The following is a 15,091-nucleotide window of genomic DNA, read 5'->3' as shown; positions in this document are numbered from 1 at the left end:
CCCTGTGTGTATCAATATCTCTAAGACAAATAAATAGGTCCTATTTATTGCATAAATAATTTCACTGTAAAAGTGGTAATTGTTGATACCAGATGTCTAATCCTAATGAAACATATGGATAGATTTGCAAGAATGTCTGCAGAGGCTTGAATCAACTCATGGCTGCATTCAGACATTGTTTCGAGTGCTTGATAGCTACACCACAGGGATAACTGGTCAACATGATATTTCACCATAGAAATTTAAGAGTGTGACTTGTATTGCCACTCTCTGAGACTTTCCATTTTAGCATGGAGATAGATCTAAGGGTAGGTTAAAATGTTTCCCTCCATTCCCCCTTCCCTACTTTCTTTTTGGCAGTTTTGGATATTTAATCTAGGGCCAAAAATAAATTCTGTTTGCTGAAGTAGTTAAAAACTTTAAAAAACAGATTATTTACCATCCATCTAGGTCGGTTTGGAGTTCTCTGCAAAATACACCACACTGAGGTAGATGAAATTCTGTATCTTTAAAACTCTGCACTGTGTTGATCAGGATTAAGATACCAAATAGCTCTTTTATCCTATTAGGTAACTGACTCCGGTGTTTTTAAAGTGACTGATACATAATTTGTGGTAAGGAAAAAAAAATGTTTGTTTATAGTCTATCCATTTCCAAAAGGACAGAAGCAAAGTAGATATTTTAGAGATCTGTCATTGTTGGGAAGTATTACCATATAAATAAGCAATTAGAATAGAAGAAAATCAATAGAAAGATAGGTAGACAGGAAGAACAGTATGCAAAAGCAACAGATTGAACTGTTATGATACTGAATACAAAAGGTAAAAGAGGAGCAAGAGTAGTTACTTCAGTGATACACAAAAGCCTACAGAACAAAGGAGACTTTGAAGTATGTAGAAAAAGCACTGGATAGACTAAGAAATGAGTAAGGAATAAAAGTAGTGAGCAGACAGGAAGAATAGTCAGGAATTCAGATGTTAAAATAGCCAAGCAGCAGAAACAATACAAAGAAGGAAGAATTAAAAAAAAATTAAAGAATTTAATTTTTTAAAAAAAATTATTAATAATCTCCAATTCTATAAAGTTATTAAATTCAGTAAGAAGAGATTCTACCTGAGTAACTGGAAATTAAAATGTTTTAACCTTGATTATTTTAAAATTAAAATGTTTTCCTCATTACAGTCTGCATACTTTATATAACATTTTCTGGAGGTTCTCAGTTTTTCAATGCTTGAAGGTGCCATGGAAATCACCTATGCTTGTATGATGCCTGTACTTTCCAAATAAGACAATTTAAGTCCTTAAGGGTAACCAGAGGTTATATAGCTCAGTTTGTGGCAAAGTCAGGAATAGGAACAGGTACTGACTTTCAGTTAATGGCTCCTTCCACTAGGGCATCCTGATCATCTATCACTGCAGCACTTAAGAGCTGACAAGATCTGAGGAAGTAGAGAAGGAAGAATATTTTTCATATTTGAGATAAATTCTAAAATCCTGAGGCTAGTTTTTATGAACTACACAGAAAACCTTGCTTCACTGTAATGATGATGAAGTTGGTCTCTTATTTTTAAGTTTAAAAATAACTAAGAACTGGGGCTGGGGATGTGGCTCAAGCGATAGCACGCTCGCCTGGCATGCGTGCGACCCGGGTTCGATCCTCAGCACCACATACCAACAAAGATGTTGTGTCCGCCGAGAACTAAAAAAAATAAAATAAATATTAAAAAAAAAAAAAAAAAACTAAGAACTAACTAGTCTCTTTTAGCTACATTATATGATTCATTCCAAGAATTCAGTATATCTTATTTAAAAGTGTAAGTGTCAGATTTTACAGGAGTTTACATATTATTGCTTACCTTAAAATACATTTTTGGGGTAAGTATCTTACCTATCATCAAGCCTACAAGAGAGAATATTGAATAAAAAGGGATAAACTAAAATTAAAAGTCACAGTCTTGATACCTTCATATTAGATGCCTCAGTTTCCAGTTTTGTAAGATGATTGGAATTATCTTCTAGCTCTTGTCGAAGATTTGAGTTCTCCATCTTCAGTGCCTCAACTTGCTTTAACAACTGATCATATGAAGCTGCAGCCATCCTTGGCTACCCTTGGACCTATAAGGTTAAAAAGGATTTTGAAATTCACTACTAAAAATATAGTGGCTGCGTGTTTTTAAAGAAAGGGATAAAAGAAATAAAACTCTCGAGACATGTAAAAGAAGAATTGTTAATGTTCTGGTTTGATCTCAAAACAATGTAGTTCAAGCAGTAGCATCTTTCTAGGAGGATGAAACACTGGGTCTTAACTGAAGACAAATGGGATTAAAATAGAAGAAAGAACTTTTAATAATGTTCGTAATCACTGATAAGAGATTTATTTATATTAGTAGTGCTAATTTTTGGATTTTGTTTGTAACAGATTTTTAGAGCCAGAATGAATTAATGAGATCATATACTCCATTCTATCACTTTCATTCAAAAAAAGGCTAGTCATAAACATCACCCTTCGTGAAGTAGTTCTGAGGTTCTCTTAAGATCTCATTAAACACAGTCATTTATAAAATAATTATAAAAGAAAGCATTAGATTGAGACTTTAAATCTTTTTGATAGGAAGATGATACATAAGAATTTCTAATATAAATTTATATTAAATTTACTCAAAAGAATGAAGGTAATAGGCTATCCTACGGCATATGTGGTCTTGGGGCCCACTGTACTCAAACTGAGGCAAAAAGACAAAGAAAATGGATGATCTTAGTAATAGACTGCCCAAGAGAAGTGAGGCACAGTATGACTGTTAGTATATGACTGTGAAAGAAGACGGAGACTAGGAAGATAGAAAAGATAGCCAGGTAATAGTGAAGAGTTATAGAATGCTAGGAATTATGTTAGGATTAACCAAGTAAGATTTAGGACACCAGTTCCTCGTTTAAAAAGGTTTAATGTCACTCAGCTTGGTGGCATGTGCCTATAATCCCACTACTAAGGAGGCTAAGGCAGGAGGATTCCAAGATTGAGGATAGCCTGGGCATTTAGTGAGACACTGTCTTAAAAAGGGGAGGGGACTGAGGCTGTAGCCCCTAGATTTAATTCACAGTACCACCTGCTCCTCAAGAGTTTAATGTCAAACTCATTTTGGAATAAATTCTTGCTGTCTTAATTATCTGATAGTTAAAAGATCTTTACAAGGTTTAAAGATCTTGACATAAAAAATGATTCTGAAAAAGAAAATTCATTATTTAGGATAAGGCAGACAGGTTATGGCATTGGTTAGTCACAACAATACTGGAGTTCTATAACAAGTCAAAACACTTGGATCTAGAGAGTTCTACAATGGTCAGAGTCACTGATAACCCTGGTAACAACCTGATGGCACGTGAGGAGGAAGGGGACTCCTGGTGGGTAGGAATCATCTGCAAAAGTCTTTATGGTTTTCAAAAAATGAGCACTAGACTTGTATCTGAAGACTTGGGTCTCAATTTCAGGCAAGGTCAATGAAAAGCCTTTGACCTTTTATTTAAATTCATTTTGATTTGTAAATAGATATTTACCACCTGCTTTAATGTAATTTATAGGGACATTGTTAGGATTAAGTAACAAATGGCAGGGTGAAAAATAAAAGTGCTAAGTTAATATATAAGTTATAATATGAAAACACACATTTAATTTTCTTATAAGACCTAATGTTGATCTACAGTTAAAAACAAACAAAAAACTCCCTTGCCCTACTGAGAAACAAGAGATAAAAAAAAGTAATTCAGCTTCTTAAAGACAGAGAAGACATCTCAAAAATGAAGAAGAAATTCATAAGTGCATTCATTTTTCTGTTTAACATTATACTATTAATAAATAGGTCTGGAAATATACAGCACATTAAAAACTGTGGCAGAGGTAAAGATCTGACACTTTAACAATGTAAACATTAACATTGTTTATTTCAAACAATATTACAGACAATTTTACATTAAAATAATAAGGGAAAAAACAAGTACACACAGGTAGGTTGAGGCAGGTCATAACTTTACACAATCACAATAAGAGCAAAAAGGCAAGATAAGCAGAAATTACTAAAAGTGCTCTTTATTAGAGAAAAAAATTCAGCTCTTCAAAAGGACAATTAAAATTTTGATCATCTCCAGAATCTCAGTCGTTAAAAGTTCTTTCTGTTCCAGAAGGCAGGATGCTTCATCTAATTTTACAGAAAACATAGATACTTCATGGGAGAATATCCTACGTTATAGTCCCTTCAAGAATGTAGCAGCTATCTCACCCTAACCCCAAACTGCTTTACACAAAATTTGTGAAATTATAAATTTACTTTGGAATGCTTTTTATGCAGTTGTAAGAATTTGTGCCAAATATATCTTAGCTACAAATAATTTGGCAACATTTTTTTTTTTAAATTTAGGGGATGAGGGTAGTGACCCAGTGGTGGAGTATTTGACCTAGCATGAGGGAGGCTGTGGGTCTGAGGTACTAGGGAGTACCTCAAAAAACAAACAAACAAACAAACAAAACAAAAAACTTGTGCCAACACATTATAGCGGCCATGTCCTGTGAAACAGGGAAAATCTCTTAATCTTTAACTTTATTGAGAGCATGCAAACATCTCAATTTATTTCTCTGCAGTTAAGTTGTCCACTAATGAGATCCCTCATCCTGTAAGTGTGGGTGGGGGAAAAGAAAGGAAAAAGACTGTAATTATATGATTACACTAAAGATGATAAAAAGACATTTTATAAATTTAATACTCCATTCATAAAACTAGCAAAAATAGGGAAATATGAAAAAAAGAACAGAATAAACCTACCATATACTAAAATACTGCACAAACCCTTTATAATTAAAGTAGTATATATAGCTAACTTTATTGTACAAATGGGTTAATTTCTCAGTTTTGAAAATTACAGTAAGAATATGTAAGATGTTAATATCAGAAAAAGCTAAGTGAAGGGCATATAGGAACAAACTCTGTGCTATTTTTCTACCTCTTCTGTAAGTCCAAAGTTATTTAAAAGTAAAGGGTTCTTTTTTGTTTGTTTGTTTGTTTGCCATGCTAAGGATTGAACCTGGGGCCTTGCACATGCTAGGCGAGTAAGTACTCTATCACTGAGCCACACACCCAGCCCTAAAAATAAAGTTTTAAAGAAGAAGTAAAATGCAAAATGAATAGATTAACCACTAGAACACCTATTTAAAAATCTAGAAGTAAATATGCAAATTTGGTACATGATAAAGGTGATGTCTCAAATACTTGTGAAAAGATCCTGACTTTTAAAATAATAGATACCAAAAAATAGGAGTCATGAGGAAAAAGCAAAAATGCATCTCTTCCTCATACTGCCCACTGGGATAAGTTGCAAATAGAACAGTTTTTTGTTTGTTTCTTTGATGCTAGTGATATGTTTTAGTCAGCTTTTTTGTTGCTGTGACCAAAAGACTTGACAAGAACAACTGGAGGAGAAAAAGTTCATTTGGAGGCTCACAACTTCAGAGGTCTTAGTCCACAGATAGCCAACTCTATTCCTTGGGGCCTTGAGATGAGGCAGAACATCATGGCAGAAGTGAATGGTGAAAGAAAGCAGCTAAGATCATGATAATCAGAAAGCAGAGAAAGCTCTGTTCAACAAGGACAAAATATAAACCCCAACAACATGCATCCAATCACCCACCTCCTCCAGCTACACTCTATCTGCTTATGGTTACCTTATAATTAATCCCTACCAACAGATTAGGTCAAGGCTCTCATTACCCAATCATTTTACCTCTAAACTCCTTTGAAAGGACACTCACAGAGTCCACGCAAAGTCCAAAGACCATGCCACATACAGGAATCTCGCACAAGAGATTTATTGTCAATAGGACGAGATAAACCAACACAAGGCTGTCCCTCTAAGAGCAGCAGCGGGTTGGCACTCACAGAGCAGCTTTATAGCCTGCAAGAGGAATTTTGTAAGCTGCTTAGGAACTGCATCATAAGCTGGGGTGGGGTAGATGGTTTAGCATGCAAATATTCTTATGGGAAGTTAAGCAGCATTGCCTCAGAATCCAAACTTTGGAGCCGCTATATAAAATGGCTCCCGACCTAAAATGGCGAATCTGATGCCAATATTGATCTGATGTCAAATACCTTTGGCATTGACTCACACATGGGCTTCTGGGGGGGGGGGCACCTCATATCTAAAACTTAGTAGGACCGAATTTACATACTACCACTGAGCTACAGCCTTAGCCCCAGGAACCGATTTAAATATTTTTAAAATATATACATTTTTATAACTTTATTTTATTTATTTATTTTTATCTGGTGCTGAGGATTGAACCCAGTGCCTCACCCATGTCAGGCAAATGCTCCACCACTGAGCTCCAGCCCCCAGATTTAAACATTCTGAAACATTTCACTATACTTAAATTATGAAAATAGTATTTTTTTTTTAAACTAAAGACATTTAAATGGCATATACTCTTTTCTAAGGACACAGTAATGGTGGTGAGGGACATTATTTTAATTAATTTGTTAACTGGATGTAAAATCCTTAGAGACTCAAGATCTCTGAAGTGAGGATGTCTGTTATCAGATCAGAAGTAGTAGACTTGGCTTTTAGGGTACTTCATATGAGAAAGTTTATATTTTGTATAAAAGCACAACTACTTTTAAATAGGATATCGATCTATACAGTAGAGTATACATTGGCATTAAAAATATGAGGTGAGGGCTGGAGATGTAGCTCAATGATAGAATACTTGTGTAGCACGCACAAGGGCCCTGGGTTTGCTCCCCAACATGGCCAAAAAAGAAAAGGGCATAGGGTGCAACCACTAATGTCTTACATGGCATCTATCCTGCTCTAATAAAAAGGAAAGAACTGCACAAGAAAAAAAAAAAAAAAAAAAACACTGAAAGAATACACTAAAATTCAGTGCTGCCCCTAGAAGGAATGTCTAAGATACTGTGAGAAGAAGTCTTCCTTTTCATTGTGTATACCCTTTTATAGAGTATGAAGAGCAAAAAAGGTGGTTCTTTAAATATGATTAGAAAGAGAAAGGAGCTCCCATACAGAAAACAAACAAAATTCTAAGGAGGAGAAACTGATTCAAGAAGAAACAGAAAATTTTAATAGTTTAGTGATTAAACATTTTCTCCCTTCTTTCTCCCAACCTCAAAAATATGAGATCCAGGCTTCTAGACACTTTCACCAAACTTTTAAGAAAGAAGTCATTCCTATCCCAAACTCTTTCAGGAATAGAAGAATAGCAACAATTCTTCAATGCATTTCATAAGTCAATATAACCATAATATAAAATTCAAAGATTATGTGAAAAAAATTATAAAAATTTATGAACACCGATTCAAAATAATATTTTGGTTCTAAACAATATTATCAGAAAAGCTACACAGTGCATAGTAAAGAATCTACAACAGAATCAAGTTGAGTTTATTTCAAGAATAGAATTATAGGATAACATTGGTATCATTATCTGCAATAAAATATTAAAGAAAAAAGGTGTAGTGGTATTATAGGTCTATAATCCCAGTGACCCAGGAGGCTGAGGCAGGAGGAACACAAACAAATTCAAGGTTCAGGCAATTTAGGGAGATACTGTCTAGAAAATAAAGCTGGGTGTGGTGGCATATACCTGCAATACCAGCAACTCAGTAAGCTAAGAATAGAGGATCACAAGGGCAGCCTGGGCAATTTAGTGAGACCCTGTCTCAAAACATAAATGGGGCTGAGGATGCAGTTCAGTGATAAGAGTAACCTTGGGCTCAGTCCCCAGTTACCACCCGTCCCTAAGAGAGAGAGAAAAAAAAAATTAAAACAGCTTGGGATTTAGTTAAATGGTAGAGTGCTTGTCTAGCATGTGTGAGGCAGTGGGTTCAATATGCAGAACTGCTAAATACATTAATTAATTTTTCAAAACCTACATAATCATCACACCAGACAAGAAAAAAAAACCCCAGAATCTATTCATTATAAAATACTCTTAATAAACTAGAAACAGGAGGGGAAGCTGCCAAACCTGCAATAAACACCTTTCTTAATACTGAAATTAAGTTAGAGGTATTCTCGTTAAAAATCAGGAAAAACGTGTCTATTACCAGTTTTGTTCATCATAATCCTTGAAGTCCCCTAAAGCACAATAAATTTTGAAAAACTAAATGTTAGAAAAGGAAAAAAGGGAACAAATTTTGAGAAATATGAAAGTCTAACAACTTTGTTAGATTAAAAATCAATATTAATAGATGTTTTTTTAAATTCTAAGCAGAATACACCACATTCACTTTAATTCTTTTCACTTGACACAATGCAAGTTTTTATCCTCCATTCTCTTTCTACTAAGACCCCATATTTGACTAGCCTCCTGTCTGCTACATTCTTCTTTTACTTCTCCTTACATTCTGTAAATGACTACATATATTGGTTGGACCCACTGAAGACCATACCAAATATAGGCAGGCTCCAAGACAGCCATCACAATTATCAGGAGCAGGGGTTGGCAAACATTTTTTGTAAGTGTGGAGAATAAACATTATAAGGTTTTGTGGGCCATATGGCTGTGTCACAATGACTTGACTTTGTAGCTAACATACAAAAGCAGCCCAGAAGATACATAAATGGATGGGCATGTCTGTGTGCCAATAAATCTTAACGTATAAAAATAGGTAGCAGTTTGCCAAACCCTGGCCTAGTGTATAAATTCCTAATTCTGGTCTTTAAATATCCAAAGGCAACCCAAATAATTTCAAAGGTTATTGAGAAATTCCTAAAATTAGTGTTTTACTTTTAAATAATAAGAGGTAGTCTACTATGTTGGAAAGAGAACCAGAGTCTTAAAGTCTTAAGGTCCTTTTTTCAATAATCATTTTTTTCTATTTCCTCATCTTCTAGAAGTCTGTTAAAATTTCAATTTGTCTGCTTTTTATTTTTTTGTCATGGTAAGCTCACACTTCAATTTTTCTTTTTTTTTTTACCATTACTTTAATAGGGTGTTAGGAGAAAGAGGTAGGAAATGTGATTCATTGATTTACTAGCTTGAAGCAGGTTTTTTTTTTTTTTTTTTTGAGAGAATTTTTAAAAATCTTCTTTTATTTATTTTTTGAAGTCACTGATTATGCATTGTCAGATTCAGTTTAATACAAAATCTTAAAGTTGTCACTGGATATTCCCCTAGACTCATATTGACTTTCTAGACGAGTAAAGACAGATAGCTGGGGCTGGGGATGTAGCTCAAGCGGTAGCGCGCTCGCCTGGCATGCGTGCGGCCCGGGTTCGATCCTCAGCACCACATACCAACAAAGATGTTGTGTCCGCCGAAAACTAAAAAATAAATATTAAGGGGCTGGGATTGTGGCTCAGTGGTAGTGTGCTTGCCTAGCACAGGCAGGACCCAGGTTCGATTCTCAGCACCACATAAAATAAATAAATAAATAAAAGCATTGTGTTGTGTCCATCTACACCTAAAAAATAAATATAAAAAATAAATAAATAAATATTAAAAAAAAAGACAGATAGCTAATCATAAATCCACTAATAAATACTTTGTTAACACTGGAGTTCATTATTTTGTTCACAATTATATCATGAGAAACAGTCATATGTTTTTCTCAAATCATAATATTCAACATTCATTTATTTGTTTAACAAGAATGTACTTAACTCTTACTATGAATTAGGTACCAAGAGGACTATGACAGTCTTTGTCTGTTTTGAACAGTCTAGAAGAGAAGGCACATAAACAAATAATTTTGACAGTTCAATTAGTGGAATAAAAAAGTTTTATAAGGTGTCAGGGATAGTTTCATGGCAAAGAACATAATTGAACTGAGACTTGAAAAATAAGTAGGAGTTTGACAGGCACTCAGAGGAATAAAGAACTTACAAGCAGAAAAAGCATCAAGCAAAACGATAGTTGATGCTGGAATTAGGAAACTAAGTAATTTCATATGGCATAGGCCTGGGGAAGACTGGAGGGAGACGTATAAACCAACTGATATCTTAGGATAGCTGAACAGCATTTCCATTATAGTTCTTTCTGTGTTACAGTCATGATAACTTCTTTTCCAATCTGGCCTCCTCTCAAGAATCATTTTAAAGGAGAGATTTTTTTTTTTTTTTTACTATTTATTTTTTAGTTTTTGGTGGACACAACATCTTTATTTTATTTTTATGTGGTGCTGAGGATCGAACCCAGCGCCCCGCGCATGCCAGGCGAGTGTGTTTCCGCTTGAGGCAGGTTTTATATTAAAACCTTTAACTCACTGAATTTTTATTTTTATGTATGACATGAGTATAGTGGTCTAATTGTACTATCTTCCATATGGATAACCAACGATGTTTGTCTTATTAAAACATTTCTTTTCCACTAAACAGAAATGTGTTATCTATCATATGCTTAATTCTCCTATATATTTAGAACTGTAACTACAATTCCTTTTTATTAATTTGAGAGAGATTCCCATTTCTATGAAATTCTTACCCTGTATCAGGAATGAATAATTCAGGTTCTTCAATAAGATTTTCTAGTCCCTCTCCTGCCATGGCAAGAAAAAGTTCTATGCTTTTAAGATCAAATTTATCCCTGGACGTTTGGGTTTTATTTTTTTGTTTGAATCTCCACAAATAAACACCACCATACAAGATTGAATCCTGGTAGTACAGAAAAAAAAAACTACTGATTTTAGTTAATACAAATCCCTTACTTGGCCACTTAAAAATATTATATGAACTCTAAGAATCTTATAATCTACAAGTATAGATACTTTGCCTCTACTTTTCCAATATTTATACCTCATTTCTTTTTCTTATTATTAGCTTGAAATTCAATATAATGCTGAAAAAACTATCTATCTTATTCTTTATTTTAATAGGAATGATCCAATATCTCACCACTTAATATTCTTTTTGTGTGTGTGTGTGGGGGGAGTACAAGGGATTGAACTCAGAGGTAATCAATCACTGAGCCACATCCCCAGCCCTATTTTGTATTTTATTTAGAGATAGGGTCTCACTGAGTTGCTTAGTGCCTTCCTTGCTTTTGCTGAGGCTGTCTTTGAACTCACAATCCTCCTGCCTCAGCCTTCTCAGCCACTGGGATTACAGGCATGGGCCACCGAGCCTGCCCACCATTTAATATTCTTGCTCTAAGATTTCAGTAAACAGTTTTAAAACATATTTAGGCATTTTTTTCATCTTTAATAGAGTGGCTTCTGAATATTTTTACAGCACTTTTTTTGGTATAATCAGATAGTTTATTTCTTTTAATTTGTTGATGCATTCCATTATAAGTTTTTCTAATGTTGGTCCACCGTCTATTCCTGAAATAAACCTTCATGCTCATATTTTAATCTTTAACATAATCTACCAAATTTCAGTATTTCACAGAGAATTTTTATTTAAAAAACCTAGTATACAATTTTTAATTTTTATAACATTTAAAAATAAAGTTTTAAAATAAGCTTATGCTAAGTTCACAAAATGAGTTGGTAGGTGTCTCATCTTTTTATATGGTCTGGAATATTCTGAATATCTATTTTTTGAAAGCTATTCAAATAAGAAGGTACCTTTTTAGAAGATTCTTTAATGTATTTTAAAATGTCTTCTGTGGCTAAGTATTTTCATGTTTACTTCATCTTGTATCACTCTTATTGATTAATAGTTCACCAGTAAATTATTAATTTCCTCTAGCTTTACAAGTGTGTCTTAGTGTTGTATATACCTTTTCATTTAAAAATTCTTCATATGATGATATCTCTTTTCTCGTTCATGTTCTTTTTATCTTGTGTTCCTTTAAACTTTATAGGGTTTTATCTACTTTGTAGATGTTTGGGGAAAAAAATCAACTTTCGGTGTTATTTATTTTTTCCAGTATATTATTTTCTATTTTATTCATTTCTTTATTAATTATAACCTCTTATTTTCTATTGATTTTGTTCTTTTTTTGTTAAAGTGGATTTAATTCATTTATTCACTTACTTTACTAACATTCATTTATTTTCTTCCTTAATAAATAAAAGTTGGGGCTGGGATGTGGCTCAAGAGTAGCACACTCACCTGGCATGCGCGGGGCGCTGGGTTCGATCTTCAGCACCACATAAAAAAAATAAAGATGTTGTGTCCACCGAAAATTAAAAAATATTAAAAAAAGTTCTCTCTCTTTAAAAAACAAATAAATAAATGTTAAGAATATAAATTTTTCTTTTGCATCTAGTCTTACAGATGTTCCATAGGTTTCAGTGTGTAGTTTTCTCCTCTAATTTTTGGATAACTCATAATTTATCTTTTTTAAAAAAATGTATATATATTTTAGTTGTAGACACAATACCTTTATTTACTTTTACGTGGTGCTGAGGATTGAACTCAGTGCCTCACAAATGCTAGGCAAGCAATCTACAACTGAGTCACAATCACAACCCATAATTTATCTTTTGATTTCCTCCTTTATCTTGGTGATAATTGAAAAATGAGCCTTTCCCAACTGCTAAGTGTATAAGGCTTTTTAAGTAATCTTTTTATTGTTAGATATGGATTGATAGATAAGAGATTGTTGTTTATAAAATTGCAACTATTTGGATTTTAAAAAAATTTAAGCTTTGTCTTGTAGTCAAGAACATGACAAATTTTCATAAACATCCAACTGAGCTTTTTAAAAAAGAAAAGGTATACAAACCCCCAAACTTCCATATTTGTTTGACTGTAGCATAATATTGTTTAAATACTCTTATATATGCTCTTATTTTTATGAATTTGATTGGACTGGACCCTAAATTCCATGACTGATACCCCCTATAAGAATACAATGGGAATATACAGACACAGAGACACAATGGGAATGCCATGTAACAACTGAAGCAGAGACTGGAAAAATGCAACTGCAAGCTATCAAAACAAGGAGAAGAAAAACAAAAACAAAAACAACTAGGAAAAGAAGCAAGGAATGGATTTTTCCTAGAGTTTCCAGAAGGACTTTTACCCTCCAGGATTGTAAGAGAATAAATTTCTCATTTAATCCAACAGTTTGTAGTACTTTGTTATAAAAGCCCTGGGAAAATAATAAACAGGTAAAAGATAAGATGATATGTTCCTTGTTATCAAGTAGCTTGTGATCAGATGTAAGCTGATGTACCGGTACATCAGAAGCACAAGGTATCTTTGTTTTCTGTCCTAGGGCACCTTTGATAACACGCCCAGTGTGGGGTCCCAACACTCATGAATATATAACCTTAAAAAAGTGAATGTTTAATGGAACAATCACTGAGCAAAGGGGAAAAGGATATAGTATGTAGTTCTTTCCCTTCTGTAGATAATTCTGAGGTATATTCTATATGGTTCTCCAGAAAGTCCTGGCAGATCAAGCCACTGTGGTCCAAAGTAATGATCAACTTAAGAACTAGCTGTCCTTTTCCTGTTTCATTCTTTCAAGACCTATATTTCTATTCCTTGGATCACTTTCTGATGTAAAGTATCCACACTAGGGCCTGTCTCAAGGTCTGGTTGACCAGGGACTCAGTCTAAGACAGAAATTACTTACAATCTGAAGACAGATTTCAGTTCAAAAGCATCAAATTATAGTGCTATAGGAGTCATAACCTTCAACAACAACAACAACAACAACAAAAAGTGAAGGAAATATTCAGGACGTAAAAGCAATTTTATAAGAGACTTGAGAGATGACACAATTTTAATGAAATAAATGTGAGAGGGTAGTATTCCAGGAAAAGGAATAGCATGATCAAAGCTCAGAGACTGGAAAAATGACATATATGTAAGAGAACAGAGGATCATCTAATTTACTTGAAGTTTACTGTGGCAGGATTAGGGAGGTGAAGGCATAAATGTGAACTGGAACAACACTGCGGCTAAGTGACTAGAAAGTGTAAGCGGTTTGGGGTTTGCATAGAGTACCTAGAGAAATGGTATTGTAACAAGCTTAAAATATACAAAGGGACACTTAGCAGGGACATGTTGCTTTAACATGTCTCAGTTTTCTGTCAAAAATAGTTAATACATTGACATAAGTGATGATAAAAGCAAGAATCTAAAAAGTTATACTAGAAAATATATTTTAACACTGTTCACTGACTATTATCTGCTTACCATATTAGTGGTTGTTATATTCTTTAAACAAATCTGGTAAATGAAAACCTGAACTTTCCCTCCTCTCCCCAGTAACACTCACTCACTGAAATATATTTTTTAATATTTATTTTTTAGTTGTAGTTGGATACAATATTTTTAAAAAAATTTTTTTAGATGTTGATGGACCTTTATTTTATTCATTTATTTGTATGTGGTGCCGAGAATCAAACCCAGGGCCTCACACATGTTAGGCAAGCACTCTACCACTGAGCCACAACTCCAGCCCGGATATAATATCTTTAATTAATTAATTTACCTTTTTTATGTGGTGCTGAGGATTGAACCCAGGGCCTTGCCCATGCTAGGAGAGTGTTCTACCTCTGAGCCACAACCCCAACCCCGTGAAATATAATTTTAGAAAATAGTTTTAAGGGCTGGGGTTGTGGTTCAGTGGTAGAGCACTTGCCCAGCCCGTGAGAGGCACTAGGTTCAATCCCCAGCACCACATAAAAAAACTAAGTAAACAAAATAAAGATATTGTGTCCATCTATAATGAAAAATATTTTTTTAAAAAAGCTTGTTTAAAAAGTAATTTTTTAAAATAAAATAAAGAACTATGTACATATCCTGTGGTAGACAGAATAATGGTCCCACAAAGGTGCCCACATCCTAATCTCTCTAACCTATGAATGTATTACCTTACATGGCTAAAGGGGCTTTGCAGATATGATTAAACCTTTAGGCAGATTCCCCTGGATTATGTGGGTGGACCCAATGTTATCACAAGGTTTTTATAAGAAGGAGGCCGAAGGGTCAGTCGGGGAAGAATGTGTAACAACAAAGGCAGAGGTTCAGATTCAGAAAGAGATTTAGTACACTGCTGGTACTGAAGATGGAGAAACTGACCCTAACCTGGGGAAAACAAGCAGCTTCTAGAAAGTGGGGAGAAGGAAAAAAAAAAAAAAAAAAGCACGGAAATGCTTCTTCTTTAGATACTCTGGAGAAAGCAAAG

At 34.1% G+C, this 15,091-nt stretch overlaps 1 protein-coding gene across 7 annotated transcripts in view; it reads right to left on the bottom strand.

Moving 5' to 3' along the window:
• The window catches only part of Apc (APC regulator of Wnt signaling pathway), a 122,270-nt gene that overhangs the window by 65,488 nt on the left and 41,691 nt on the right, over positions 1 to 15,091 (bottom strand). For 3 of the 7 annotated variants that reach the window (XM_026401246.2, XM_026401248.2, XM_026401245.2), the window contains exon 2: positions 1,963 to 2,115. The exons of the other annotated variants lie outside the window; for them this stretch is intronic. In XM_026401246.2, coding sequence (XP_026257031.2) covers positions 1,963 to 2,097 — 135 coding nt within the window. In that variant the 5' untranslated portion in view covers positions 2,098 to 2,115. The remainder of the gene's footprint in view (positions 1 to 1,962; positions 2,116 to 15,091) is intronic. 7 annotated transcript variants of the gene reach the window in all.

Source organism: Urocitellus parryii, chromosome 1 (genome assembly GCF_045843805.1).
Source record: "Urocitellus parryii isolate mUroPar1 chromosome 1, mUroPar1.hap1, whole genome shotgun sequence".
Taxonomy (NCBI): domain Eukaryota; kingdom Metazoa; phylum Chordata; class Mammalia; order Rodentia; family Sciuridae; genus Urocitellus; species Urocitellus parryii.
This window is presented reverse-complemented; position numbering and strand designations above follow the sequence as displayed.